The sequence below is a fragment of the Bos indicus genome, chromosome 15 (assembly GCF_029378745.1).
Source record: "Bos indicus isolate NIAB-ARS_2022 breed Sahiwal x Tharparkar chromosome 15, NIAB-ARS_B.indTharparkar_mat_pri_1.0, whole genome shotgun sequence".
NCBI lineage: Eukaryota > Metazoa > Chordata > Mammalia > Artiodactyla > Bovidae > Bos > Bos indicus.
Window position 1 is genome coordinate 56,385,932 of NC_091774.1, and position 20,857 is coordinate 56,406,788.

General features: G+C 37.8%; 1 protein-coding gene across 16 annotated transcripts in view; it reads left to right on the plus strand.

The window, feature by feature from the left end:
- Positions 1-15,999, plus strand: part of EMSY (EMSY transcriptional repressor, BRCA2 interacting) — an 80,829-nt gene extending 64,830 nt beyond the window's left edge. For 12 of the 16 annotated variants that reach the window (XM_070803938.1, XM_070803937.1, XM_070803942.1 and 9 more), the window contains 7 exons: positions 276-440; positions 2,142-2,297; positions 3,305-3,346; positions 5,894-6,045; positions 7,955-8,518; positions 9,487-9,987; positions 13,954-15,999. In XM_070803938.1, the coding sequence (XP_070660039.1) occupies positions 276-440; positions 2,142-2,297; positions 3,305-3,346; positions 5,894-6,045; positions 7,955-8,518; positions 9,487-9,987; positions 13,954-14,148 (1,775 nt within the window). In that variant the 3' untranslated portion in view covers positions 14,149-15,999. The remainder of the gene's footprint in view (positions 1-275; positions 441-2,141; positions 2,298-3,304; positions 3,347-5,893; positions 6,046-7,954; positions 8,519-9,486; positions 9,988-13,953) is intronic. The other 4 variants (XM_070803932.1, XM_070803939.1, XM_070803943.1 and 1 more) reach the window with 3 other exon arrangements.
- The last annotated feature ends 4,858 nt before the right edge of the window (positions 16,000-20,857 follow it).

Sequence of the window (20,857 nt, forward strand, 5' to 3'; positions counted from 1 at the left end):
ATCCTTTGATTATTCTGTGAGCTCTTTTATATCCAGTGCCAAATGTAGACTGGCACATAGGTGCCCAGTCTGTTGAATGAATGAATGAATGAATAAGTGAATATAGACATGAAAGACATTATGCCCTCTGGGAGCTTACAGTCTTTTTGGGGAGATAAAGCATGAAGTTTGTAGTAAAACAAAGATTTTTTAAAAGAACAAATTGTTTTTTTTTTTTTTTTTTTTAAGAGAAACTTTGTTTATAGGGTTTTTTTTTTTTAACTAATATAAAACAGATTCCCAGCCTGTAGTTCATGTAATTGCTTCCCGGCGTCAGGATTGGTCAGAACATGAGATTGCAATGGAGACTAGCCCCACCATAATTTATCAGGATGTATCCAGTGAATCACAATCAGCTACTTCAACAATCAAAGCTCTGTTAGAACTCCAACAGACAACAGGTATGAATTCACATGCTCAGCTGAATGAAGCATGTTTTCTCTAGAGATGGGTTGTGCTAAAGTACTACTACTGTTATATTTTCTTTGTTATTATTTGAGCACATTTCCCCCCTCTGGACTTGTCTATAATCATTGGTTCAGTCTGTTTACTTGTCAGTTCATTAAGATGTTCACAGGAATACTGAAGGATAGACAGACTGTAGTCTATCATTTCTATCAGAAGAAAGAAGAAAAAACAGCACAGTTCTTTTCTTCTCTCTCTCCAGCTTAAAGTGGACAATCCTGTTGCCTTTTGTCACCAGAAAGGAGTAGGTCTATCGATTTCTAAGCACAAAGATAAATGCAGTACATTTGCCAATTCTATTCAAGAATAGTAGAAGGCAAATTGGAGGGCCCCTGCCATCCTGCTTGATATTGGTGGAGCAGTTTTGTGGTCATAAAACATTAAGGGCCTTGCTAACATTCTAATTTGTTTTTTTATCTTCATACTTCTTTGTATAATATAACAACCTGAGCTTCCATGCAAAGCTGTTCTCATTTAGCAAGATCCAATCAGTATTTCCAGTTATTAAATATCTTCTATAAACTCTAGGCAAAACTGTGTTAGTTATACTGACTTTTCTATTATAATAGATCAGATATTGTCAGAGTTCTTAGGGGACCTTAGTGATGATCTCGTCCATTCGTTTCATTATGGATAAACATACTGAGACCTAGAGAGGTTATCCAGTTGGCTAGTGGCAGAGTGAGATTCCATGTCTTTTGATTCCCAATTCAGTGTCCTCTCTACTTGTGGGGTGACTTTTGTATTCCTTTGGTTTTGTTTTACTTTCTTTAAATGATTATCTTGATTTTATCACATTTTATGCTTGGTGAGAACAATCTGAATGATTGCTTACTGGACTTAATTACTTACTGTTTGTTGTAACATCCACTCTACACTACCCAAAGAATACTAGCATTTATTTTAAGTCTTTGATTTTTTTATTGGTGTTATTTTTGGCTTTAGGCATTTCCTTAGCTCCTTGTCTTTAACATACTCAACTATTTCCGTTAATGCCTTATAGAGGGTGGAAACCAAATAATTTTGTAGAAAAAGTGATAATTTAGAAAGTTATTCTATCCATGGAAACCATTCTTGATTCCAGACCATTCCATAGACATTTTTGCAGGAACATATTTTCCTAACAGTGAATATTTTTATCCTTCAAGAGTCATAAAAATGTAACAATTCTTTGGGAATTATCTTGAATTTTTAATAGATCAAATTAAACTGGTCACTGTGTTGTGCTCTTCTGGGCAGTTGTGTCCTGGAGCAAATAATGCTAAGTAGTGCTTACTCACCCTTTGTTTTCAGGTTGGTGAACTGAAGAATACCAGGTACTGCCTTGACTAAGGGTAAAGGAAGTGTTCTAAAGGGATGTATGTACAAGGGAAACAGATCCAGTTGTTTGGCCTAGTGATAATAGGGGCAGATTTTAGTCTGAACGCCTCTGCGTTCTTGCTGTGCTGCTGAGTATGCTTGCACAAGTTGTGCACTCTATAGCCATCCAGTAGTCTGTGCTTTTGTTTTCAACTTCCTATCTTCTTAGTCACTGCCCATGTGGCACCCCAGAGGTCTTGTTCATTTTTCCATGGACAACTCTGGTTTTAGTACTTGTTTATAATAAAGTTAATTTTTCCCCTGACTTTTTTATACAGTGAAGGAAAAATTGGAATCTAAACCAAGACAACCCACTATTGACCTAAGTCAAATGGCAGTGCCTATTCAGATGACCCAGGAAAAGAGACATTCTCCTGAAAGTCCATCAATTGCGGTGGTAGAGTCAGAACTAGTTGCTGAATACATCACCACTGGTAGGTGTCCTTTTAAAAAGTAGTATTAAGGTAGGAGTGCTACCTTTCTGGATTTCATGTGATGATTGGGGGAAAATGTATTTTTTATATTTCTCGATCTCTTCCAGTTTTCTCTCAGAACAGATTCACATTGTCTTTGGGATTTACCCTGCCTTTAATGATTAGAGGGAGAAAATTGATAGATTTTACAAAGTTTGCAAGTAATATAAAACTGTAGTTGGCCTTAAAGAATATCTGTGAACATCAGGCAGCACCAGTAGTGAGAGGATAGAATATCTTTTATGGGGGAATAAGTACTCATATACATTTGAATTTTTTAGTTTTGGGAAGGGGAGGTGGGTCAAGGGTGAAAGAAAGTATAAAATCCAACCCTCCTCCCCCTTTTTAATGTAAAGAAAAAATGTGGAAAATTTTAAATCCTTGTAAATAGTTAAGAGTTGTGATGGAAAACACGTTAGGTATTTATGTGGTCTGGCAGCAAAAACACTGATGATGTTTTTGGATGGCATATGTAGAGAAGTGGAGCAGGAAGGATAATAGGTTCATTCATATTCTGGTGAGACCACACCTGGAATACTGCTTTCTGTTTGGGGCCCTCTATTACTTTGAGATTTGGAGGAATTCAGAGAGTAGTAACATGAATAATTAGGGCTTAGGAGAGATGACTTATGAGGCAGTATATAAAGAACACCTGTCTTCTGTTTTCTTAAGCATAAGAGAACAAAAAGTTGCAAGTATTTGAAGGATGTAAATACCAAAGTGGAAAGGGAATTTTTTGGCATAATTTTGGGAGATATTGTTAAGACTAATGGATTAAAATTGCCAAAAGGGAAAATCCAATTAAAAATTATGTAAAGCTATCTAGCATCTTTCTTTAGAGATACTTAGCAAAAAGCAGAGGGCAGTATGTTGGGAAAATCAATAATAACCTCTGGGGATAGACTAGATTATCAAACGGTAAATAGATAAAAAGACCTATGATATCTTCCCTTACTTATCCTTTTCAGAACGCACTGATGAGGGGACAGAGGTTGCTTTTCCCCTTCTAGGTAAGTGGTGTGCATCCATTTGTAGCAAAAGTAACTGAAGATAAAAGATGATTGTTTTGGGGGCAAACCACTTAATGGATGCGCTCTACTCTGATCTGGTAGAGGAAAGGTAAGCTCTACTCAGTAAAAGGGAGAGAGACTTTCCTTTTGCAGAGTAGTGGGATTCTTTCTCAGAAATGAGCAGTCTGACATTGGAAAAATAAGAGTTGTTTAAAGAAATAAGTGACTGTTTTATGGTATTTACATGGCCCAGTTAAAGGTCACTTCAGCTGTTTTCCAAATATCTACTCTGTGACCTCCCTTCTATAATCTTCTCCCATCATATCTTCAGCCTCACTGAGTGGTTTTTTTTTTTTTTTCTTTACTTCAAAGCCAACTTCCTGACCCTCTTGTATTATTCTGCAGTGGATGTTATTTTTCTTTAACTTACCTACACTCTGGAGAATTACTATGAAGAGATTTTAGTATTTTGAATTTATAGTATCTTGAGGATTATTCTTAAATGGTTTCAGTTGATCATCTATGAAATCTACTTCATTTCTTAATAAATGTAATAATTATGAATATTAGTGTGGGCAGTAAAAATGTTGCATATAATCTAATAATTTCATCAGAAATTGTATATATTATTTTTCAAATGTCATTCATTTCTGATGATGCTTCTATCAGTAAAAAGCTTCATTGATTTGCTTGCTTAGTTTTAATATTATTAATATGATTTTTTTCTCTTAGTTGTACTATAAATGATTTCAGTATTTGTTATTTTAATACAAACTATGACTCCATTTTTTCCAGTTTCTTTGAGCACATATGAAAGATTGTATTAACTCATATAATTTAAAATGTATATATAAAGCTTCTTGTGAAATGCAATAAGATACTATAGTGCATTTACAAAAGAGTACTAGTGGTGCTGCCTGTAACCTCATATCACATGTAGGCGTATATATAGCAACAATAGAAAAACTGCATGGTGGGACTTCCTTGGTGGTCCAGTGGCAGACACTCTGAGCTTCCAGTGTAGGAGGCCTGAGTTTAATTCCTAGTCAGGGAACTAGATCCCACATGCTGCAACTAAAAAGGTCCTGCATGCTGCAACGAGGATCAAGGATCCTGCATGCAGTATTGGGACCCAGTGCAGCCAAATAAATAAATATTAGAAAAATGTTCAAAAAAAAAAAAGAAAAATGGCATTTTTGAATATAGATAAAATGTGTTATAAAAATGAAGCTTATTTGTATTTCACTAGATAGTTTTAAAGTTCTATACTGACAGTGGCACTTTTACATTGATTTTGTAGTGATCATCTTTTCCTTGGGCATTTGACTGTGACTTTTCTAAGTATGGAACCACTACTACTTGAAATTGTAGATCAAGGTATATGAGAATTAGAACCATGGATTACTGAGAGGTTTTGATATTCTCAAAATCCTTAGCTAATTTTACAGATTTATTTTTATCTGTTTCTGATTCAAAAAGTTGGTTTCCAGTAACTATAGACATTTTTAAAGCTCTGTAGAGTAAGAAGTGTTGAGTATTTATACTGTTTAAAAAGTTGAAATTGAGGCTGATTAAAAGTGATAGTTTGGCATCAACATAGATGTGTAGTTTAAATGTACAGTTTACTCCATGGGACCTTCCAGCAAGAGACTAAGAGGTGGAATTATTTCCTGAACTGTACTCTTACTCATTTGTTTTGGATGAGCTGAATTTGAGAAGATGAAAGAACACTAACTTTTCTGTTATTTTGTTAACTTTATATTTTGGTACTTAACAATCTAAGGACCATTTTCAATTCATTACTTCATTTGGTCCTCTTCTAAGAAATAAAATTTTATTTTATTTATAAAATAAAAAACAAAAATAAACAAAATAAAACCTCTGAACTTTAGAGATTAATAACATAGAGTTTAAGTGACCTCTTCAAATTCACATAGCTGATTGGTGGCAGAGTGGGACAGAATCCAGTTGTGACTGTTGATCCAGTTCTCTTTCTGTAGTATCACCTTGACCTATCATATCACCTTTAGGATATGAGAGAGTGTCTTTTGTATATAAAGGAGTGAATGCTTCTGGTTTTTGTATTACCTTTAGAACTGGGATCAAGAGGTTAAAAACTTGTACTGTCTCATTATCCTTAAAAATATTAGTCTAGGATTTGATTGCAGAAATTGATTGTTGTTTTGTTACCTTAATGGGGTAAAGGTCACTGGAGAAAGAGTACAACTCACAGGAGGATATAGCTTTAAGGGATTTGTTCCTCCTTTGTGGTAATAGTTTTCACAGTGCTTCCACATACATTTCTCATCTCATCCTTATAATAGCTCTGTTATTCCCATTTTACAGATGAGGACACAGAGTCTCAGAGAAGATAAGTGACTTTCTCAGAGTTACACAGCTCATAAATGGGCAGACTCTGGTCTTCTGCCTCCTAGTACCACACTTTCTCTCTGTGATGCAATCTCACAGACAGTTATTTAAAATGACTACTGGTTACAGATGCTGTGGTGATTTCTGGAGAAATATCATCACCTCCTCTATTTTCAGTCAGCCACCGCTCCCAGCCCCAACAGCCTTCCCAGCCTCAGCGGACCCTCCTCCAGCATGTGGCTCAGTCACAGACTGCAACACAGACATCCGTGGTGGTGAAGTCCATCCCAGCTTCTTCCCCTGGAGCAATCACCCACATAATGCAGCAGGTTGTATCTCTGCTTTTTCCTTCTACCTTCTGTAGCCACTTCCTTCCTGAAATAAGATTCAGTTTCATCTCCTATTATAAGAGGGGAAATAACTGAGTTAAAGAGTGTTAGTGTAGTTCTTTTCATCTGTGAGGGGTGAGTAAAGGAAATGAACTGAGAGTCTTAACACCAGAAAGTAATTAAGAAATAGTATTCTTGGATATTCTGTGAACTCTTAACATTTCAAAAGGGTAAAGCTATCTAGATGAATCTATGATATCAGAATTGCTCACTGTTTCTCTGTATTTTCTTGTTATGGAAGGGTTTATCACTGAGGCAAGATTTTCAAATGAAATAGAAGTTGGCTTCCTTAAGCTGTTTGATGCTGAGTTTTTCATTTGTTTTACTTTTTGCTTTCATAATGAATCCTTATGGGAACATTAAAAATAACTAGGTAAATATTATTTGACTTCTTTTATTGAATGTGACCAATTGAGGAAGAGAGACTCAACAGGAAGGAAAATGAATTAATATAAAACAGAAAATGTGGTACCAAGGGTAATGGGGAAAAGGTAAAAAATACATCGATATATTGATTTTGTGCCAGATACTGTGCTTTGAGCTTTAAATGCTTTAACTTATTTAATTCTTGCTATGAGCCTGCAAGGTGATTGTATCATCCCTCTTACAAATGAGGAAACTCATGCCCATAGAAATTAAATAACCTATTCTGGATGGCAGAACCAGGATTTAAATCTAAAGAATCCTGCCTCTATTATAAAGTGATATCATAAATATCAGATTTAAGCATGACTTATCATTAGCAGCCACATAAATTACCATTACTCAACTGGTAGCAGTTGACCGTAATTACAGGCAAACTACTCAAAAGGCATGAAGAAATTGTTGAATTAAAAACCTGTATATGTAAGGTCATTATGAGATAGGGGAGAGTTTCAATTGAATCTCAAAGTTTTAAAGTTTAAGTAGATGTGTAGCATTTGACAAAGCAGTGGGAAGGATGGGATTGGGGTGGATCTTCTGTCACTGAGGGAAACCAGATGGCCAGAGATTTTGCTGGGTGTCAGCGCTGAGCCTGGAGTCTGGCCCTCATCTGGCTGTCCTGACATTGACTTTTCTCAAGACACCCGGGGAGGTCGGACAGCTGGCTCTAACCATGTCACTCAAGATTGCTGCTGCCTCCCATCGCTGTTAGAACTGACATCAGGCCATCTCTGTTTCTCCTGACAGGAGTGCTCTTATTGCTGCCACAGTTTCCTTCCCTCCTGGGAGGGAGCCGGGTGTGTGAAAGCCATTGCCTGGTGGGCGTGGAACCTGGGCGAGGAGGGCTGGGGCAGAGGGCAGATCACTCAGACCTTGGTAGGCCTGGCCACCCGTCTCCACCCTTAGCAAAGAGGCCCTCTGTGGAGACTGGGATGGGCATGGCCCTCAGACAATGCCTGCCTCCTGGACTGTGCTGAATGGGTGCACAGCACAAGTGGGCATCTCTGAACCTTGGATTTTCTCTAGATACCTCACTTCTGGGTTGCTGCGTTCTTCCTTTGGACAGATGAACAGCTCTGGAGCTGTGTCCTGAGCCAGGGACCCTTTTCTTTTCCCATCTTGTGCTGTGCTTACAGAGCATCCTTATTTTTCTTACCTTTTAAGTTCTGGGCCCTCTGAGAGTTTTCTTACTGCAGTGCATTTGCCAGTTTTTGCCGTACTTAATGTCTAAGAGTTGAAATTTTAAGAGTCTCAATCTAAGGCTGCCTTTAGATTTAGAGACCTTGAGAGTTTTTTGGTCTTCTTAGGTTCTCCCTTCTGAAAATTTTGAATGATTCTCATAATCAAGTCTTTTCCAATTTGAGGAAAATGTAGCAATATAGGTGTTTTTCTTATTTCATTCTTACTTTGTGCCTTTTTTACTTAGGCATTAAGCAGTCACACTGCTTTTACCAAACACAGCGAGGAACTTGGAACTGAGGAGGGCGAGGTTGAAGAGATGGACACTTTAGACCCTCAGACAGGTCTGTTTTATCGATCTGCCCTGACTCAGTCACAGTCAGCTAAGCCGCAGAAACTTAGCCAGCCACAGCTGGAACAGACTCAGCTGCAAGTGAAAACTCTGCAGTGCTTCCAGACTAAACAGAAGCAGACCATCCACCTGCAGGCAGACCAGCTCCAGCACAAACTCCCGCAAATGCCCCAGCTTTCCATCAGGCATCAAAAACTCACCCCTCTCCAGCAAGAACAAGCACAGCCCAAGCCAGATGTGCAGCACACACAGCATCCCATGGTGGCCAAAGACAGGCAGCTTCCTACCTTAATGGCACAGCCCCCACAGACTGTAGTACAGGTGCTTGCAGTGAAAACCACGCAGCAGCTCCCTAAACTGCAGCAGGCTCCGAACCAACCAAAAATCTACGTGCAACCCCAAACCCCCCAGAGCCAAATGCCGCTCCCAGCCTCTTCAGAGAAACAGCCGGCAAGCCAGGTAACGGAATATTGATAGCATGCAAAGTTAAACTTCTCTGTTCACGGAAAAAAATGAAAACATCACAACCCTATCGTGATTAGCGGTGCATTCTCCTGGCAAGAGGAAACTCAAAAGCCTCATTACGCTGGTATTACTTTACTCCATCAGAAGGTTGACATTAGGGAAGAAATGTACGCATTAATATAGGAAGAAAAAAAGCATAGCACTCAGAACTTGAATTTCCAGGCAGTTTTTAATGAAATAACTTCAGCATTGATCAATAATGCATAGATATACCTAAATTATTTTTATTTTTTAGGCATAAAGTATTTATCTCCATGCTTGTAAGCTCTTATTTCTGTGGCAATAATGCTAATAAGTAAACTACAGTCTTTTAAGGAGCTTCATTGACCGTCTTCCTTTGTAGTTTACACCACCACCATTTGGTTAATAAATTTATCTTCGAGATTTCAGAGGAATTATCTGTGAATATTGAAAAGAAAAATTATATTAGGGAAAATTAGTGGCTTTGGAGTGATGTATGTGTATATGTGTGTGTTATAAATACATATATATATATATATATAGAATATGTTTGTATAAACGTATTTTGAAGCAAAAGATTGAAAAAACCCTACTTTTATTTTAAAAAACTGAAGATTATATGAAATGATTTGAGATGGGTTTAAGGTATACTGTGTGGGGATGTAAATCCCAAGGAAAACAAGGCTGCTGTGACTTTTTTTCCTTTACTGCTATGAACCTTGGCTGGCTGAACAAAGGTTCTTTTGACCCCTCCTCTTTCACTAGTTTTCTTAAAGGTAACCAGATACTTTCCCATCAGCCCTCTTATTGAAACACCAAGCTTCAAAATATCTTCCTAGTATACAGCACAAATGTTTCTTTTGCCATTATTATCTGGGGTGTTTGATAGGTTTTCTCAAAGATATGTAGCTGTAACACACACAACCCCAATTTGTTTTCAGGTGGAGCAGCCAATTATAACCCAAGGATCCTCTGTTACAAAGATAACTTTTGAGGGGCGCCAGCCTCCCACAGTTACAAAGATAACTGGTGGCAGTTCTGTGCCTAAGTTGACATCACCAGTTACAAGCATATCTCCCATTCAGGCCTCTGAGAAGACAGCAGTGTCAGACATTTTGAAAATGTCTTTGATGGAAGCTCAGATTGATACAAATGTAGAGCATTTGGTAGTGGATCCCCCAAAGAAGGCTCTTGCCACTGGTGTGCTCACTGGTGAAGCAGGATCATTACCCTCCACCCATGTGGTGGTGGCAGGGATGGCGAATTCCACTCCCCAGCAACAGAAATGTAGAGAGTCCTGTTCAAGTCCATCTGCTGTTGGCCCTCCCCTAACGACAAGGAAAATCGATGCACCAGGAGTGCCTGCGACAGGCCAGTTCATGCGTATTCAGAATGTAGGCCAAAAGAAAGCTGAAGAGAGCCCAGCAGAAATTATCATCCAGGTAAGAATCAGAAGGAACACAAGAGATCTTGGGTGTCTTGAGGGTTGTGGGTTTGGTGTGTTTTGGGGATGTCACAGGAAGAGTCAAGCCAAAATAGCAGAGAGATTATCAAATTTGGTTTATTACCTATTACAAATATACAAGTTTATAATTATTTTCTGAAACAGAGTCCTAGAAAATGGATAGATATTATCACAACAGTACACCTTAGAGACAGTTGAGGGCCCTGAGCCCCAGTGTCCGCTTGATTCATAGATGCAAGCCGCACTTGCCAGTGTTGACTCAGCAGTCAACCTGCAAGGTCAGCAACTTTCCAGGTCAAATTTTGGGCTTCTCAGTCTTTGCCCAGAGTAGAAGTAGTTTGTACTCTTGGCATATAACTGGATTGTACTCCCATTTCAAGTTAATTTTAGAGACCCCTGTAGAAACACAGTTCTTGATCTTGATCCAAATTTATGGTTTTCAGCACTATAAAACCTTAATTAACTGAAATGTCTAGAGAACCATGTTGTAAGAGAATGTTTCTTAGTAATTTAATTTTATAACTAACTTGGGATTAACCGTAAAGCTTTGCTTTTTATTTCAATCATTATATTATTGAAAAATCTTATTATGGTTACTCTCCTGTCTTGGTAAGTACAGGCTAGTGAACATGATGGATTGTTCATTGACAGTAGATTTTCCTATGCCTCACATTCCCTTCATTCTAAAACTCATCTGTTATCATATATAATCCAGACTGAAGAGTTACTGGGTCCAGACTAGCTTTTAGAAGTTGTGTTTTATTTCCCTCTCTCCTTGCAAGGTTCCAGGTTTTTTTCTTGACATTTGTTATTTTTTGCTTGGAAGGTATCAGAGCAGCACATTTTAGTTAATTGAGAATTTGGATTTATTGAAATGTGGATAATCTAGTATTTACTATGGATGGTAGTATTTATTGTACTATATTGTGTGACTTAGACTATTCTGTAGTAAATTTTGCCTTTCCTGTGATCCCAAGCCATGAAAGAATGCAAATTGACCGATATTAACCCAGATGGGATTTATTTTAGTATAGGGGAAATGCTTAAGTGCAAATAGATCTGGCCATTGAATTATTCAAACATTTTGTTCCTGTCAAAACAGTGAACTAAATAATCGTTGACCAGATGGATTTGTTACATGTTTTTTCCCCCTGAAGAGGTAGCATTGCATGCTAAGTCGCTTCAGTCGTGTCTGACTCTTTGCGACCCTATGGACTGCACCAGTCTCCTCTGTCCATGGGATTCTCCAGGCAAGAATACTGGAGTGGGTTGCCATGCCCTTCTCCACTGAAGAGGTAGGGTTTGGTGGAAAAGGAGGTTTCGTGGCTTTGCTATTCACTGTGTGACTTTGGGCAAGACTACTTAACCTCCCTGTGCCTTAGTTTCCTCATCAGTAAAATGGGAATAAGGAATGCCTACTTTACGTGATTGGCATAAGGAGTATATATAGTTGAGATGAAGCACTTAGCACAGTACCTGGCTTGTCGTGATTGCCCAATATATGATAGCTATTCCTATTTTTACTAAAATTTACTGTGGCCCCTGGGAGTTTAAGTTCTTTAAGTTCATATACTTGCTAAATTGAAAATTATTTTGAATAGCTTATGTGGAAATTATTTTCTCTACTTCATGAACAGGGGTGAAAATGTAATTTGCTTCATGTATCAAAGATGATAGCTAATGAGTAGGTTCTCTGCAAGAATACTGAGCTAATTTTTAGCGTTTACTATATGCTAGGTTGATGTGTCACTGTGTCAGAGGGAAGAGCAGCATTAAGGACCAAGCTTTTGGAGTCAGAAATATCTAGATTTGAATCCCATAATCCTTACCTACTTTGTGGCTTTGGGCAACAGTTAACCTCTGTTCCTGTGATGAAGGGGAAACAATAACAGCTCAAAGAGTTGTTTTGAGGATTGAGTAAATATCTGGTTAAGTGTCCTGTATAGAGTAATACTCAATAAGGATAGCTCCTGTTGTTATAATCATCACTAACAGATTGTTAGAACATTTATTTTCAGGTCTCAGTAGTTATGCTTAGCTTTGACCCAAAGTATTGATTTTTACTCATTCAGTAAAATACCACTGACTTGAGTGAAGGAAGTCTGCAGAAGTTCCTTGAAAAATGTTCTGTAAAAATTCAGCATGTTTAATGTTAAGTACCTTGTAGACAGGTAATCCATATTTCTTTTATTCATTCATTCATTCCACATGGATTATTTGACCTCTGTGTTCCAGGCACTGTGCTAGGTGTAAGGATAGAGGAGTACACAAGATGAATGTATCTTCTATTTTGAAGGGGTCTATATGTATATGGAATTCATAGAATTTAGATCTGTAGGGATATTTAAAGCATATCTTTTCTAATGATCTTATTTTACACAAAATTAAACTAAAGCTTAAGAAGGGAAGTGACTTATTCAGAGGTCCACAGCAAGTCACAGCTAGAGCTGAACTAAAATTCTGACCCCACCAGAGACTTTTTCATAGCGATCAGCTGTATGGAACAAGGGCAGGAGGGTGAGGGAAGACAAAAAACTTTACCACTTTAGAATCAATGCCTGGGCATCTTACACTATTTTCTTGATAGTATTAAAACTAAATTTGCATCTCTCCTCAGTAGAAGGTTGTTTTGGTTAGGTATATTTTCAAAATGCTGATATTCAGCTTTGCTCCTGGGTTCTTTATGTCAAAGATACATTATTCGTTGGGAAAGTTAAGAATCTGTTGGCAATGCAGGAGACCTGAGTTCAGTCCCTGGGTTGGGAAGATCCTCTTGAGAAGGGAAAGGCTACCCACTCCAGTATTCTGGCACAGAGAATTCCATGGACTGTATAGTCTCTGGGGTCGCAGAGTCAGACACGACTGAGTGACTTTCAGTTTCAATGTGTGCCAGACCCTGTTCAAAAGTTCTGGGTATCTGGCAATGAAAAAGATAGTCAGGATCTGTGCTCTGGTTCATACTGTGTTGGATCTTACATTCTAAGGATGAGAAGAAAACAAAGAGATGATAAATCAATAAAGAAAATGTACAGAACATAATAGGGGTTACGGGTGGAATCGACCCAGTACTCTGGTTTCCTTTCATAGAAGGAAGGCTTCTCAAAGCCTTTTACTTGAAGCATTTGAGCTAAGATGCAGATGATAAGAATGGAACCAGCCATGTAAAGATTTAGAGGAAGGATATTCCAGGAAGAGGGGAAGAACTAGTGCGCACACTCTATGGTACAAGTGAATTTGGAATAAGGCTGGAGACAAGAACAATAGGAAACAATTGTAGAATTTTAAGTAGGGGTATGATATGAACTGATATACCTTTTAAGAAGGTATATAATAAAGTTGAGAAAAAAAAGAATCTGGCAAGGGAATATGTGGTTATCTTTTGGTACTTTCATTGTTTAAAAGACTGTTTGTCTTCTCTAGCCTCATTTTCAGTAAAGATTGTTACTATGTGACCCAAACAAATAAGTTCACCTTTGAACTACCAAAGGGCTTAAAAATATTGTGGTATCAGTGGATTAATCATTCATCTTGCAGAAGCAAAATCTGATGCATTTACATTTAAAATTTGCTTAATGACCAAATAAAAATATCCTGAGTCTGTCTCTTGAATTAGGCATGGACTTCAGCCTCCTTTGTTAGAAGAGGCACCATCAAGGAGTGGAGAGATCACTTTGCGTTGTGGAGGGCTTGGATTTGAATCCTGGCATGCTAGCATTAACCCTGACCAACTGTGTGACCTTGATTAAGTCACTTACTATCTTAGTTTCCTCATTTGTAAAATGGGAATAATATTAAGCATCTAGCATAGTGCCTGGCATCTAGTAGTTGTCCAGTTAATGTCAGTGTCCTTATTTCCTTCCTTGTTATTGTTGAGGACATCCTTCTGTTACCTTTTTTTTTTTTTTTTAACCATGAAACTTCTCTCCTCTGTCTTCTCTTCCAGGCCATTCCCCAGTATGCTATTCCTTGCCACTCCAGCTCCAACGTGGTCGTAGAGCCAAGCGGGCTCCTTGAACTGAACAATTTCACCAGTCAGCAGTTGGATGATGATGAGACGGCCATGGAGCAGGACATAGACAGTAGCACAGAGGATGGAACTGAACCCAGCCCCTCTCAGAGTTCTGCTGAGCGATCCTAGTGTTTTGGACACAGGAGTGCACTTTAAAACCTACTTGGTTACCAAGTGTCCAGGGAAGCCCTTGTATTTTGATGTCTAAAGAGAGCACTTTGCCCATGCTTAGACTGTGGACCCTGAAACAGCAGTGTTTCAACAAGAATTGCTGCAGGAGTAGCATTTTAAAACAAGATAAAACTCACAGGGGAATGTACTTTTTTTTAGCAAAAGAAAAAAGATGCACATCTACAGTGACATAAGACCTGATATTCTTTCTCTGTTGGACCACGGCTAATGGAAAAGTTTGTCTTGCGGTGGAAAGAGACTTTTCCTGTGAATGTTCTTCAACTGGTTTCTACTGAGCAAACACCATCAAAAAAGGAGAATGTGAATAGTTTGTATTTTGAAACAGTGTGTCAGGAACAGTTTTTTTTCTTTTTTTTTAAATCTTGTATGTTTTTGCAAATCCCTGCAAGTGCTGAATTGGTTAACATTTTACATCTCCGCAGTTCGTATTTTATAAAATAACTAGTTATTTGATACTGGCATTAAAGAATCCTTGTTAGATGGTGGAAATCAGGTCCCTAACCAGTGGGAAGTGCTTTTTTGGGTGATTTGTACATTCTCACCAGTTGTATGCTAATTTATTGTGTTGTTGTTCCTTTGTGCTCTGGGCAGCACACTTGCTTTCTATTTATTTAAATGTAAACATTTCAAAGCAGGCCGTATTCCTTCTGACAAATTTCCTGTAAGCCAGGATTGTCTACCCTTTCCACCTCCCACCCCCTCCCCCTTTCTCCTTTAAGAAAACTTATGAGAAAATGTTTCATTGTGAAACAGAGGAATAGAAATATTTTCTAGTCCAAAGGAAATGTTCAGTTATGTTCAGGAAAACAAATTATTCATATGATGCTATCTTAACACTGAAATTGCACATTCATGTTGGACTGAGACTTTGAAAATAACTTTTACATACCTTTGTTTAACCCCCTTTGAAATGTATAAAAAGTTCATTTGCAGTTCTAAATGTAATGTTTTTAAGCATTCTACCTTTTTAGGACATGATTTGTTTAAGCAATATGTTTGGGTCTTGTGATCACTGTCTGTCACAAGTAGAGTGAAGGGTAAGAGGGTGGGAACGGGTAAGAGTTTTGACAAGTTGTGGCAAAGTAAACTATACTTTTCATTTTTTAAAAAAATGTAAATAGAAAAGTTTTTAACGGTTTTATATAGATTTCACTATAAATAAGCATTTTAAGACTGACAAATGTTGAACTGTATATACATATATCAGCATAACTGCCCAATTTTTTGGTGCTGAAGTACTGTAAAGTAGAATTCATCAATGGTCTCCTAATTTTTACATCTATATCTGGAAAAAAAAAAAAAAAACTGTGATCCTATAGTTAATAAATTCCCACTAGAGTGACACTGAAGATTTAAACACAGGCATTCACAGATGCACTGATTTCTTGTAGTTGTCATTATTTCTGCTACATGATAATGACTTATACCCATAGATGGAGCTGTTGGGTATTATTTTATTGTACAAATTCCTGTTTAAAAGACTTTGTGACTGTTTCTAGTTAAGTAATTTTTTTAACCTTTTGGGTCATAGACTTTGAAAATCTGATGACACTTTGAACTCTCACCAAAAAGTGAAAACTCTCACATGCCAATATACATGTTAGGTTTTGCAATTTTTAGGGGTTCATGGGCCTCTAAGCCTATCTATGTGTTCCAGGTTAAGCCCTCTGTTAACGGTCAGTCCATTACTTACAGATGTAAGTTTTTATAAAATAAAATATCTTTTAAATATTCATGGATCAGGTAACAGCAAACTTGAATAAAGTCATTATGTTCTACTTCTGCATATTCCGGTACCACAGCATACCTGTGTCCCTTTGAGAATTTAGCCTTAATATGTTTCAGCAACTAAAATGGCAGATGAAATTTCCATAGTCTACATTTAAAAAAATTAGTATATATTTTAACAAATTATCAAATGAGGGATTTATTTTTTTTTTCTTTTAAAAACTGTTAATCTCAAGGACAGCATGAATTTCAGTTTATTTGATAAATATTAGTTAAGCATCTTCCGTGTGCCAGATGCTAGGCTAAGCACCAGGTATGTACCATAGTGAATAAACAGAAGATCCTTCCCTTGTGGAGTTGACAAGCAGGGTTACTGGCTGATGAAATGGATGTGAAGGCTAAAGGAAAGAAGGAACAAGAGTGGCTCTTAGGTTTCTTAATTTAGTGGGTGGATGGTAATGCCATTCATGGATCTCTAGGCATCCTTTAACTGAAGATCTTAGCATTAGCTCTTTTACCATTTCATATGTTTAAGTTCATAAATGTAAGTTTACGTCATCCGTGTGAAAGATATTCCAAGATTACAGTGCAAATGCTATGAAATGAATAAAACCCTAACAACTGTTATAAGCAGTGATAAGAAAAATCTGTTTGGTTTAAAGGAAACTTTGATAAATGCTTCGTACTAGCAGTTGCAATTTATGGTGAAATTACAGAACTTTAAAAAAATGAGCAGTTTTACTGAGATAACTTCACATCATACCATTCACCCATTTAAAGTATCACAGTCAGTGGTTTTTTAGTATATTTAGAGTTGGGCAGTCATCACTACGGTCAATTTTAGAGCATTTGTATAACCCCCCAAAGAAACCCTGTATGCCTGAAACCACCACCACCCTGGCCCTAGGTATCCTCTGATCATTTCTGTCCCTATGGATTTATCTGTTCTGGACATTTCATATAAACGGAATCATGTAATATGTGGTCTTTTATGACTGTCCTCTTTCACTTAATGTAGTGTTTTCAAGGTTCATCCATGTTGCAGCGTGTATCAGTGCTCCATTCCTTTGTGTGGCTCAGTAATAGTCCGCTGTGTGGATATACCACATTTTGTCCATCCATCAGTTGATGGGCAGTTTGTGTTTCTACTTTGAGGCTCTTACGAATGATGCTATTATGAACATTTGTGTACAAGTTTTACGTAAGTTTTCAGTTCTCTTGGGTAAATATCTAGGAGTGCAATGTCTGGGTCATGTGGTAAGTATTTTTAACAGTTTGAAGAACTGCCAAACTCTTTTTCTACAGTAACTGCACATTTTATATTCTTGCCAGCAGTGTTGGAGATCTCCAGTTTCTCTGTGTCTTGGCCAACATTGGCTGTAATTTTAATTGTAGTTATGCTAACATATGAAGGGTCCTGATACATATTTCCTTGATGGCTAATGATGGGCATTTTTTCATGTGTTTATTGGCCATTCATACATCTGTGGAGAAATGTTCTTTGCCTATTTCTTAATTAAATCATTTTCTTTTTTATTATTTTAATTGAGAACTTTTGAAGTACAGAAATATTACTGCTCTTAAAAGTCAGTTGTTTTCTGGAAATTAATTCATCACCCTTAAAATCTTAATCAGGTTCTTGTTCTTCATCTCTAATGTAGCAAATTACTTAACATCCTTAAAAGTGTATAGAGCTTTATAGTTGAAAATGCTTTTAAATACATTTCAATACACTGCTGTGATAGGAGACTTCAGTAGCACCTGGGATGGTGCAGAGGAAATAGTGGGTAGGTGTTGAGCTCCAGGCTCCTCTGTTTATTCGTCATATGAACTTGAGGAAGTCACATTTTCCATAATTCTGATCCCGTAGAATTATTGTGAAGATTAAATGAAATTGTTTATGTGAAAATGCCAGGCACAGTTGTGCTCTATTTTGTAAGTCTAAGTTTGGTGATCTATTTTTTAAGTATTTGTACCACTACCACTTAAAAAACTGAAGGCTCAGAGACAGGTGATGTACCAAACCTCACAGGTTAAATGCTAGCAGGCATCATGCTGAGCCATGAGTTGCTACTTTCCATAGAAGAGTATATTTGTGCCACCAGACACAGGACTGATCTTTGGAAGGTCAGAGGAACTTGGTGTTGGTCTTTAAGATGATCATTCGCCAGCCTAACATGCCTTCACTCAGAGGTGCTCAACTCAGTTTAATTATGTGTCACAAACTCCTGATAAGAGGAAGTAGAGTGAAAAAGCACCATATGGGCAAGGCCTTTCCAAGAAAGGACAGTGAAAAACAGTCTTTTGCCTCTGCTTGCAGGTTTATAAGCCTTTATGTAAGTGAGGTTTGATGATCACTGTACATTTGTACTTGTGAGAAGGCCCACTCTTGCCTTTTTCTCTTCCTTATTTACATACACAGTGTACCTGTACACTTTTATTTTTAAAAAAAAAAGCAAGCCTGAGTTTGATTCCTGACAAGCCATGTGAGTTTGGACAAGCTCTAAGGGGCTTAAAACAGCAGAAGATGGAATGAATTATAATTCCTACTTTAAAAAAAACTGATAGGTGAGCAAAATTCCTCCAAAGAGGTTCTTTCTGACTTTTTCTTTCTCTTCCAAAAAATATCAATAGTAACTGTATACTTCCTTTGCATAGACATCAGGGACACAGTTGTTAGCTGGAGGAGAAGCCCTTGTCCTCATGGAGCTTAAGCATAGCAAAGGAGATAATGTTCATCAAAGATCACACCTAGATCTATTCAGTGTTAAATGCTGTGACAGAAAGTGCCATGATAGCATATAAATCGGGAGGTTGGGGAGTTTTCCTTCAGGAAAGATTGTTTAACCTGTAATCTGAAGGAAGAGGACTGAGCTAGGCAAAGAGGAGGGCAGCAGCTGTCCAGTAGATGGACAGCAGATACAAAAACCTCGTGGTGGGAGGGGACTTCTAGGCCAGTGTGGCAGCAGTTTGGAGAGCAAGGGCAGTGAGTACAGTGGGAGTGGAAAGTAGAGACCAAACTATATGGATCTTACAGCTTGTTATAAAAGTTTGAATATTTTTTATAAGAACAATGAGAAGTCATTAAAAAGTTTTAAGCCATTAGAGCCAGTAAAATGAATTAATACTTTTACAAAATATTTGGAGTTACGTTGGTTCATTGGAACAGAAAAACATTTAACATTTCTTTTTTGATGCCAGTCTCATCTCTTTATGTCCTTTTTCTCTAACATCTACAATGGTTCCCCAGTACTGTGGAATCTGGTATTCAAGGTTTTTAGCCATAGCTTCAGCTTAGGTTTCTAGATTCATAATTCATTTCACTACCCTGGTCTGTTGCCTATATACCCCACCACACACACAGTTTATGCTGTGTTAGAAAGTCTCATTCCTCAAAGCCCAGCTTGAATTTCACCTCCTTCACTAAGACTGCGAAGATGTCTTCCAGGAGAATTCATCCCACCCCACTGCTAGGTTCCTCTAGAATTTTGGGAGAAACATGTTTTTACTAATCATTTATCATTAGTTACCTACTGTGAACCGTTTGTATTGCATGTGAATCTCCCTTACAGACATCTTTTGGGGAGGGGGTCAGTTCAATTCAGCTCAGTCATTTCCGACTCTTTGTGACCCCATGGGCTTCAGCACGCCAGGCTTCCCTGTCCATCACCAACTCCCAGTGCATGCTCAAACTTAAAGTGTTGCCAATTTCATTGATCCCTTCCAATAAATGACTTCATTGATTCTATTGTTTTTCTATTCTCTGTTTAATTTATCTCCATTCTGTTCTTTATTATTTGCTTCCTTTTGCTAGCTTTGGTGTTAGCTTTTCTTCTTTTTCTAGTTCCCCAAGATGTAAAGTTAGGTTATTGATTTTGAGACCTTCATTTTTAATGTAGGCATTTACAGCTATAAATTTACCAGATGCATTACTTTTGCTATATTCCATGCATTTTAGTATGTTGGGATTTTTTTTTTTCCATTCATCTCAGGCATTTTCTAGTTTCTCTTGTGATTTCTTCAACCATTGGTTATTTTAAAATGTGGTTTAGTTTCCACATATTTGTGAATTTTCAGTTTTACTTATTTTTAAAGTTATTTACTTTTGGCTGCACTGGATCTTTGTTGCTTCGCACAGACTTTCTCTAGATGCAGGGAGTGGGGGCTACTCTAGTAGTGATATGTGACTTTCTCATTGTGGTGGCTTCTCTTGTGGAGCACAGGCTCCAGGGCACACAGGCTCAGTAGTTGTGACTATTCGGCTGTATAGCACAGGCTCCGTAGTTGTGGTACACGGGCTTAGTTGCCCATGACATGTGTAATCTTCCCAGACAAGGGATCAAACCCATGTCCCCTGTATTGGCAGACAAATTCTTAACCACTAGACCACCAGGGAAGTCCCAGTTTTACTTCTTTTATTTTTTTTCTTCATTCTAACATAGATAATCTATCCATGATGGATGAAAGTGGTGAACTGACATCTCCACAAGTCTCTATTATTGTGGAACAATTTCTTCCTTCGGTTTTTATTAATATTTGCCTCATATATTCTGGAGCTCTGTTTGGTGCATATATCCTTAACAATTGTTTTGCATGGATGGAGGTGCCTGATAGGCTACAGTCCATGGGGTCATGAAGAGTCGGACACGACTGAGCGACTTCACTTTCACTTTTCACTTTCATGCATTAGAGAAGGACATGGCAACCCACTCCAGTATTCTTGCCTGGAGAATCCCAGGGACGGAAGAGCCTGGTGGGCTGCCATTTATGGGGTCGCACAGAGTCGGACATGACTGATGCGACTTAGCAGCAGCAGCAGCTTGATGAATCAACCCCTTTATCATTGTATATTGTGCCACTTTGTCTCTCTAACAGTTTTTACTTAAAATCTATTTTTTCTGATAGTAGTATAGTCACC